Source organism: Rhagoletis zephyria, unplaced genomic scaffold (genome assembly GCF_001687245.7).
Source record: "Rhagoletis zephyria isolate East Lansing unplaced genomic scaffold, Rhagoletis_zephyria_1.1 Rzeph_scaffold_03735, whole genome shotgun sequence".
NCBI classification, from domain to species: domain Eukaryota; kingdom Metazoa; phylum Arthropoda; class Insecta; order Diptera; family Tephritidae; genus Rhagoletis; species Rhagoletis zephyria.
Genome location: NW_016160818.1, coordinates 48,209 through 58,973, shown reverse-complemented (window position 1 = coordinate 58,973; position 10,765 = coordinate 48,209). Strand labels below are relative to the sequence as shown.

Below are 10,765 nucleotides of genomic sequence, written 5' to 3'. Positions count from 1 at the left end.
GCTTCCGTTGGCTATGGGCTGCTAGGCGAATTTTACAATTGTCCACCAAGCCGTAATGTCGTTCTTAATGAGTTTAAGGCCTTTAGTGCTGCCTGACTATCCGACATAATATTTCAATAGCGTTATTGAGCTTTGTTCCGCGATTTGTTTGTTAGGAAAAATGAAAAAAAAACAACAACAACATAATAGTTATTCTGGAGAATTTCGAAGAAAATTCTGTTTTGAAAGTCGTGGCTGCCAGCCGAATTAGTTAAGAATCCTGTTATTTCATTAAAAAGGCACCCTGTTTTTCATAATAAATTGAATAATTTGAATTGAATTGAATAATTATGGCTTCATAGGAGTCCCTTTCAGAAATTCCCAGTTTGTAGCGTTTGTCAAAGGAGAAATTAATGTATGAGTTACTTTTATTTGAATATCGTTCTTTTTATTGGCTGTCCAGCAAAATCAAATACCAAAGGGACTCTCTCTCTCTCGTTACTATTTAGGCGGCTTAAAAAAAAATACAAAACTCGTGCTTTGGTATTCTATAACTTGATGCAATCCTATTGAAATATTTAAACAGCCAATCAATTACACATTCTAATCATGCGCTATAGTAGTATGTAAGGGCTTGGCAAACACACATAACATATCATATCAAAAAAAAAATATTTATTATTCCGCAATACGATTTCTGCGTAGTTTATGACACTTTTCAATTGCAAATGATTTACGCATTTCGTATGACAGTTGCAATGTTTGCAGTAATGCAATATTTGTTAAAAAAAAAAGAAATACAAAAATCGTATAGCTTACTGGCACAATGCGTGCGACATTCATTTGGCTGAAATTTAAGGCCGTTCCACTGGGCGTATACGCAATTGACACATGCGTTCCGAAAATACCGCTACACACAGTGAAAATAAGCCAAAACATACAAAAACATTTGTTTGATTACGATCTCAAAAGTGTTGTTGAGTGATTTATTACTACAAAAATAACAAATAAAATTAAACAAAAATTAGCTTAAATTCGCATACGTACTACTTACATACATACATACGCACATTTGTAAATACGCAGGGAATATGTGTGTGTTGAGGTGTTTGCTGCTACTACTTTAAGTACTAGAGTGTACAAAATGTGCGTATATATGTATGTAAGAAGTAAATGTTTATGTTATTCATCTAATAAATTCGTAATATTAGCTACAAAACAACAAAGCAAATGTTAACTAAATTGGCTTTTTTTTAACAATAAAAACAACAAGAACACAATAGCCTATCAGCTAAGCCTTTGCAGGCTGCTTGACTAGGTTGCTACATAAGTACATATGTATGTATGTACATAGTTGATTAGTGACGATAAATTAATAGCACCGCCCTTCGGCTTCTACATGCAATTACAAATTCCTTTTCACTGCTTAACCCTGAATGAAACGTGCTGGTGGTAGCGGCGCTGGGGCCACAGGCACCACTGGTCTGGGTACTGGGCCACGTTGGACGACAGCATTGAAACCATTGATGGGATCGGCAGTGTAGAATACGGTGCGTAGCGAGCCATCAGCATCCAAGACGGAGTAGGAACCCTTCACCACATCGCCATCGCGCACCTCCTGTTGGCTCTTGCTGTCGCCGGTGAGCGCATCCTGAACGTTGTAGGCGAAAGCATATTGGGGATGTGGGTCAATCTCTGTATTGATTGGCACAACCGGTGCGGGGGCGGCGAGCGCCAGGGGCGCAGGAGCGGCGCGCAACAGAGCGCAGTGGCCGACAGCAACGAGTGCCAGGCAGACGACGATTGTGTACTGGAAGAGGAAAAAAAAAATATTACAAGTTGAAGAAGGAGAAGGAGTTTCTTCGAACATGAAAAAGCAGGACTCTAGCGCACAAAATTTATTTGCGCGTTGCTTAATCCAATCGCCCTCTGTTTAGCCCATCGCTTATCCTATCCTCTGTGCTATTGTACCTACCTTGAGGAAAGCCATTTTACTGCTTGATTTGCTGTTGATTTGCGCACAAAGTGTTATGTTTTACTGCTTGTACTTAGTGTTTGCGAACTTTCGTTGGAATGATGTTATCAGGCCAAGCTGTCAAGCTTTTAAACAAAATACGCCACCCACACAACAGCGGCTAATTCGGTAATTCATTTTGAAACTAATTTGGATAAAGTGAATTGTGAAATGATTGCCAGCCAGAAAAGCAAGCGACGCTCCAATGACATAATATGTATATAGCCCGCTAGCCCTCTTTTTGCCAAACGTCAGCAATTATGGGCCGTAAATGTTGCAATAATTACTTTGGCGCATGCGCGACATTCGCATTCGCTGCAGAGAACGTGCCAATTGTTTGGCCACTGGCCTTACCCATTTCAACAATGGCTTAGCGTGGCAAAAAATGATCGATTTTCTACCATAATTGGGTATAACAATTTTACGTGTGCGCTGTGTGGATGAGTAATTTCGAGTTAGCGCCCACTGCCCACAGCTATGAATACTTGTGCATAGGTATGTTTGCATTTATGTATGTCTTTCATTGCCTTCAAGCAGCTCACATCGCCTGCGGCTGACTGGTTCCATAAGTCACACATTAATCATCAAATCAAAATATTTGCTACCTTCGCTTAGCGCTGTTGTGGAACTAATTTATGCATACCCAATTATGATTGGTTGTCTACGCACCCAGAAAGTATCGGAAAACGCTAGGCGAATCGATTAATTATTTTATAAGCAAAAAATAATTGTGCTGCAGTTGCGTATAAAAACGTTTAATGCCTTTGTAGGTATTTGAGTACTCAGTTGCTTCACACTAGGGTGGGGAATTTTTTTTTGTTTTACTTAAAAAGAAATTTAACCATCAAAACCGAATTAGCTCAGCCGCAAGCCCCAGTAGCCATTTGGCGACCCTTTGGCGAGGTCTTTAAAGAAGGACTCTCCTAGAAAATTGAAGTGCATTCGTGGCGGGCAGTTGTTCACCAAATTCTGGTTTTTACACTCAGAAAAAATATTCCTTGATGCTAGGAAAAAAGTATAATTTTCTAAGAAAATATTACCTTGAAATGGCTCCAATGACATGGCTGAGTTTAAGAAAAACACAATTCTTTAGTTTTTAGGAAAAATTTACTTGCCATTTCATCCCTCGTGAAAGAATGAGTATGTCATTTTGCTCGTGGCTCTGGAGTGCTAGTCGAGAGATGCAAGGTTTGAGTCCAGAGCAGGATTTTTTAAATTTTTTTTTTAATTTTTTTTTAATTGTAATTTTTTAAATCGTATTAAAAAAATTATTTAATTTATTTTGATGGTATTTGAGTATTTAGGTTTTTCCATATATGAAATTAATTCTACAATTTGTAATTTATATTTAAATATAAATAATTGACTTACCTTGCTCTAACCACCTCCAACTGCGATCTCAGAACCAGAAGCAGTAGTCTTGACGCGACGCCACAGCCGATATTTGCCAGAAAAGCAATTAACTTTGTCTTAACACCACTGACAAAATTCAAAATTATTTAAGGAAATTATTACTTAAATTGAGTAAATTTACTTCCTTAAATTAATGACGCCCTAATTTTAGCATGAACCTGAATTAAGGAAACACTTCTCAAATTGAGTAAATTTTTCGTAATATTAAGGAAAAAAACAGTGACTCTAAAATATAGTATATGGGCGTTTTCAGCGGATAGTCTACCACGAAAAAAAAATTGTAACTTATTTATAGGCCAATTGGCTGCTTTTTGTAATATAGGGTGTGTTCAGAAATGCATCAAGCCAAAGCATCAGACGCATTTATTTCTAAACTATAATTGATGGAAATGTCCAAAATGGGCAACCACGGTTAAATGCCTAATTGGAACTTAGTTGCGTGAATAAGGCATTTTCATCAGTTATAGTTTAGAAGTAAAAGAGACTGATGCTTTGGCTTGATGCATTTCTGAACGTACCCATAACTATACTTATTATGTAAGCAGAAACATTTTTGCGAAAAATAGTCTCGCTAGGTGGCGCGATAGCGATATTATTTGCCACTTATTTTTAATTATTTATTTTTAAAAATTTTCATTTAAAATACAGTCCATTCTCTAATAAAACTCATATAAACCCAAGTTTTAAACTTTTTAAAAGGCAGCAGAAAAATTGCAACAAATTTTCACCTAAATTTAAAAATTTTTTCTCGGAATTTTTTTGAGTACACAGTTTTATGGCGCATTCCAGTTTAGTCTATAGATGTGCACGTTTCAGGTCGCTAAAAATTACCGTTGATTTTTTAGAATTCCGTTGTCTCATTTGCTTCCATATAACGAATAAACACAGTTTCATATGGCTGAAACCCGCAACACAACTTCGACGAAACAAAATCTAAAAAATAGACGGTAACTTTTGGCCACTTGAAACTTGCACATTATTATACTATAATTGAATGGGCTACAAAACAATATATATTCTAGCGCTTCTGAGAAAAAAGTTCTCTATACAACCTACTCGAATGGCGGCTAATTTTTGTTTACTCAGTCAGTATTTTGCTGCCAGGATATATTTCTGACTAGAATCACGCCAAAATACTCGGCTCTTGTCAGTGGCTGGGCATTAGGCACTTTATATCTCGGCGTGATCAAGACGAACTCCATCCACAAACAGAGTTTTCGGAAGCTCTGATCTAACAATGTGTGCCACAACGTCAGCATGGGCGATAAACCGACAGACTCTTCTTTCCAGCTCATCAATTACGATCGAGTTAACTTTGAAAGTCTTCAAAGGTTTGAAGCCTTTGAATAGTTGAAAATATTTAAAAGAACTAGCAGCTCTACATATTTTAAAACAAAGGAAGAAGAAAGCATTTTTTTTTATTTTTAGCACAGCTACTTCTGATTTTTTTTTGATAGAAATGTCTGCATATCCAAAACTGACATTGGCAACAAATTTTGGAAAACACATCACCCTAATGCGCCACACATGCTATTAAGCATTCAAAAGTGCACGCAAAAATTTTCAAAAAATATTTCCATTGATTAAATAATAAGTAAGTGTTATTTTCCCAAAGTCTTGACCCCTAAATCAAATAAATAGCAGCAAATCAAATATTTTATTCACCAATTTGGCTGCGCGCCGAAAAAAATGGGTTTACGTACATGCATATCTACATATGTATGTAGATATGTATTCTGTTCATATGCGAAAAAATATATAGGAGCTACATGTGTACTGTAAGTCACATTAAATAAATGTAATCTCAAGCGTTGGCTTGTAAAATCAACACAATTAAATCGATAGTGATTTAAGCGCTTGTCAGTCTATCAATTTTCAACGTTGCTGCAGAGTACATAATGTACATACCTATACATACATATGGATCGTGGTCAACAACAGGTGGTCAAGCGGCAGGCCACATAGTGGTGGGAACGTGTGTGAGATACTACATTGCACTTTTAAAGATTTTTTTTATAAACTTCAAAATGCACTTCATATAGCCTCGAACATATGTACACGTGTGTGTATCATAACCACGCTTTACATGAATACGTATGTACGCAGCTAAATATGTATGTATGTATGTGCTTTCTCATGCACTTCTACATATCCGCCCAATCGTTACGTAGACACTTTGCTGACAGTTGATCTGACGGTAAGGTAATTTTATTTGCAGCTCACAAATTCGTTCACAGTTTGGGTCAAAACAGCAATAATTTCTTTGCTGATTTTATTCTTATGTGCACCCTATGGCTACCATAAATATTCGTTTTTTTTTCATTAATCGTTTATGAATCAAGAAGTTTTTTCTTGTCGCACAGTGGGCCAGTATATTTCAGCTTTGGCTTAAACGTATGATTTGCCTACGATCCTGGTAGAATATGTACAGTTGTTCACTAAATAATATGAGTGCGATATTTTGACCATTTTTGGATATTTGTTTTTTTGTTATTTAATATTTTTTTTTTTATAAAAGTCTAGCTAGCTTACAACAAACACCATATAAATTCAGATTTCAAACTTTGTACAGGAATTATAAGAATTCGCAAATTTTCAACCAAATTTTAAACTTTTTAATCAAAGTTTAATGATTTTTGGTGAAAAAATATACATATTCTCAAAAATCAACGGTTTTTTAGCCTTTGAAACTTGCACTTGACTAGACTAAAATTGTATGGGCTATAAAACTGCATACCCAAAGACGTTCAAAAGATTTAGAATAAAAAGTTGAAAATTTGTTAAATTTTCCTAAATTTTGTATGGAGCTTGAAACTGTGATTTATGTGGTTTTGTTTAAAGCTTGGATGGTATTATTATAGAAAAATAACAAAAAAAAATTACCTCGAAAAAACTACGAATATGAAAAAAAAAAAATCAAAACGTGGTCATTAGTTTGAGTCACTGTATATACTAATTCTACCAGGATCATAGGTAAATCGAAAAGCTCACCAAAAATCAATAATCTTTGCTAAGGAAGTACCTCGTATCGAAGGAATTCAAAGAAAAAAATCCGAAGCACATAAGAAAACACCTTACAGCGTTTTGTTTTCTCGATATAATAGGCCGTATGAAAAATAAACAATTGCCTTTTCTTAAAATTCCAGTCTCAATTTATTCAAATAAATTTAATAAAAGGTCTAAAATTTTAAGAAAAAGCAATTGCTTAGTTGTATTTATTGTGCCCTGCGCGAGACCGTGTTTTTCCTTTCCTTTCCATCTTCGCCGTTTCTTTAAAATTTTGCACTCTGATAATGTTGCCAATGCGAAGGTGACATTTTTTTTTTCAAGAAAAGAAAACGCCAAAAATGTAACAGAGATCCCCGAATATTAAAAAAAAATTGAAAATAGCTTCGAAAATAATTCAAAAAGTCTAATTGGAGCCCAAGAAAAAAACCGAAGGGTCACAATAAATACAAATAGAGTGGTAATAGATGTTGAAAATTTTGAAAAGTTCTTAAAAGTTTTAAGATGCCAAAAATTCCTATAAATGCCAATAGGACCCGGAAGAACTAAGAAAAAGAAACATTTATTTATTTATTTATTTGTTACAGTCTTGCGACTTAAAAGTACAGATAGGTATTTTTAATATATAACAAAGTATGCGTATATGTAAGTTTAAATTTTCAATTACAAAGCTGTTTATGTTTCTAAAACTATCAAATAACCTATATAAATGTATATTGTCTAACTAGTTTGGTAGCTGGCGAGGCCTAGTCTCCAGTCTACCTTTAAATATGTACTATGTGCAGCAGGCGGAAAGACCTTGTTTCCGCTCCGCGTTGCTCACGAGTTGATAGTCACGGTCGGAAAGGCCGAGTCTCCGATCCATGTTCCCGTCGTCATTAATATGCAAACCCTGACGCTGGATTCCGTGATGTGAGGCGGGCGGAAAGGTCTAGTTTCCGCTCCGCGTTATGGTCGGGCTGTTGGGCATAGTCGGAAGCTTTCGTATGCTAGATCATTTGCTGCTTGGTCGGATGGAAAGGCCTGGTTTCCATTCCGTTCCGTGCTCTCCTACCTAATAGCCAGAGTTTTACAGTGATCAAATAGTTGTCTTTTAAAAGCAACAAAGTTATCACAGTCTTTTACATGTGGCGGTAACTCATTAAAACACTTTAAACCTTTATAAAATATATTTTTTTTGTCTACCTCTGTTCTATAAAGTGGGAGTCTAAAGCAATTGTTTTCCCTGAGTATATATGAATGAGTTTCATTTATATACCGAAGATTGTCGCTCAGATAGTCTGGAAGTTTACCGTTCTTTATGTTGTATACGAATTTCATAGCATGATAGAAAACCTGTTGCTTAACACTCAACCAATTCATATCTGTGATCATCTCCTGTGTAGGTGTATCGTAACGCTTATTTAATATGAACCTCATAGCTCTATTTTGCATTTTTTGCAATTTCTCGATATTTGCGTCGCTTGCTAAGAAGAAGATTGTTGGGCAGTATATAAAATGTGGTTCTACTATAGATCTATAGACCAGGGTTTTATACCTTCTTCTCAGATACTTACAAGATCTTTTCATAAGACCAATTTTTTTTGCAATTTTGTTCACTGTATGCTCAACATGCTCATCAAATTTAAGTTTATTATCTATATATATACCCAGGTACTTAATGAGTTTAACTTCCTCAATTTCTTCCTCTTTGATTTTTAAATTGTAACTGGTGGTTCCAATATTAACTGCTCTAGTGAGGATCATGAACTGTGTCTTTTTTACATTCAACTTAAGTTTATTTAAACACAACCATTTGTACAAAGAATCCAAGTCTTCTTGCATTTTAGTCATCGCAGTCTGTAAGTTTCTGTCACTGATCGTTAACAGTGTATCATCAGCGAACAGTTTTAACTTACAGTGCTTGAGTGTCATATTTATGTCGTTACGTGTTTACAAAACTCCTTAATATACCCAACTAAATTAAAAACTTTCCGAAAAAAAAATCTCAAAATGTATATAAAAAATCCAAGGATCTCGAAAATTCGCAGGCAGCATCACTTAGTAAATATCTTTAACAATTAGTTCTGAAAAATTCTAAAAAGTCAAAAATATGGGGTTAAATGGCTGTCCCCGGATCGGAAAACCAGTAACTAAATCGGTTACGCTGTGATATATGAAATGAACGTTTCTGGTACGACGACAAAAAAAAAAAAATGGCGTCTGCAGGGGCTGAAGAAGAAATCAGGACATATTTTCCGTAATAAAAGAAAAATGCGGAGAGCTTGAGATGTTGGCTGTCCCGAAAAACACTCATACATTTTATTAGAATGTCAAGCGACTTACGCTAGGTGTAAGACCAGGCCGAATTCCTGTAAGAACAAACACGGTGATCGAATGACACTGAAAGTACATAGCAGGCTTTCAGCGAAGCTATTAATGTACGGCGGCGCATAGTTGTTGAAGTATTTCTATCCACTGTTATGTAGAATATGGTGGGCCGAACGCATGCCTGCCGACTGGATTTAAGTGAACGGACTGATTGGGCCTCATCAGCGTGGTCTGGGGGCCCCGTTGTTTACCATACACCAAATCTTGGAATAGACCCGCAAGAGAAGGTGAGACATACACCACTTTTTTGAAAGCCGTTTCGAAAGCACGAAAAGGAGTGGCCTATTTACCGCGATGTCTGAATCTGTTATCCCCGCGAATCTAATAAAACCGATTTTACACCGTTGTTTTGCAATAGTTCCGTCAGAGGCGCTACTTAGAGCCTTTACGCGTTGGCGACGGTGACTTTCACCGACGATTGAACGATGAGCCTTAAAAAGATATCGACACAATGCTGCCAATTAAAATACTGTTTCTCCGCTGGCTTGGTAATTTCTTTCGAATGAAGACAAACGCCTCAGGCCGGAAAATATTCAACTCGGAACCCACTTGTCGTAGTAGAGGAAGAGGAAAGCCTGAACTGAGTGTCAAATACATACCAGATGGGCAAGTACTTGGCTTCAGTTGGGACAGAAGAGAAGCGACTGGCTTGGTTTTGTTGGACTCGGCCTAAATTATTTATTCGGTTACAGTACCCAAGAGAAAGAAGAAGGTATCTGTATGCTCTAAAAAAAAACACAAAGTATATCCATAACAAAACAAATCATTTGCACAAAATCCCGATATTTTTCACTGTGCTTAAAACTGCCTAAGGTCCGGCTTCTCCTTCACACATCACACACATGTACATACATACATACTCATAAATTGTTTAATAAACAACTGTTCGCACAACAGACGTCATGCCACGCCTTTTCTACAAATTTTGGTCCCATAGCACTAGCAATTGCAATACTACTAATAGGCCCAATTGCTGACTTGTACAATTAATGATCACCACGTTGACCTAGTGAGCCTAGACTGTAGTAGCAGCCACCGACGGTAATGTAACATATGTACATATGTATGTATGTATGTACTGGCCGACAGCACCACACACAAGCTGCATACATAGTAAATTAACAACTGCCTCAACTACCTCAACTACAACAGTAGCCATCAACAACAGCAGAAAGACATCAATCGAGGCAGTCAGAGCAACAACCAACCGAAATTCAGTGAAATAAAGCTAAACAAAAAAAGCAGCGTGCGAGGCCAGTCGTTTGGGGCCTTTTATGGGTGGCTGCAAAACTGCGAAATAGTCAAACAAATGAACGAATATAAAATGCCTGGAATTGAGTGTTTTTGTACTGAATTCTTTATTTCAGTAAGTGCACAAGCTAATACACGAGACTGGTAAGCTGTGACTGCCGCCTAGCCTTTTTGACATACCTACAAACATACATAAATGTATGTCTGTATAAATATGCAGCACACACACACACACACGTGTACAATTGTGTGTTTGTATGCGCACAGGCAAAGCGGCGAAATCACTGCCATTTTGCTCTATTTACATATAAAATATATATATATATATAAAAAAAATCAAATAAAAACAATTAAAATATTTAATAATGCTAAAGAGAAGTGATTAGATGTACAACAGTTGAGATGAATGAGAATGATTCTTAGTTAAATGGGTGAAGGGAGTATGCACCGATGGCCGGCGGCAATTCTATGCCAGCCGCAAATACTGGTTCACACAAGTAATGTCCAAGTTTTGTTTTTATTTTTTTTATTTTTTTTTGTTTTGGATTATTTATTTGGTCGACAGAAGCAGCCGTTAGTCGAACAAGCGCAGCCAGGGGCGCGCGCGCGTGCATACACCTTGATGAGTAATGCGTGGCACGCGCATGCGGCGCGCCGCAATACAGCGAGGATGAGCACGGGAGACGCGCGCTCAAGAATGTGTTTTTCTTGCTTTTTTTGTGTTTAGTATTA

The 10,765-nt window shown here is 36.7% G+C and overlaps 1 protein-coding gene across 1 annotated transcript; it reads right to left on the bottom strand.

Annotated features, from left to right (window-relative positions):
* Nucleotides 1–1,405: 1,405 nt before the first annotated feature.
* On the bottom strand, nt 1,406–1,969 carry Cpr64Ab (Cuticular protein 64Ab). The gene is made up of 2 exons (XM_017624684.1): nt 1,955–1,969; nt 1,406–1,789 (listed from the first exon to the last, which is right to left on the bottom strand). The coding sequence occupies exons 1-2, from the start codon at nt 1,967–1,969 to the stop codon at nt 1,406–1,408; spliced, it is 399 nt and encodes a 132-aa protein (XP_017480173.1).
* Between the last annotated feature and the right edge of the window lie 8,796 nt (nt 1,970–10,765).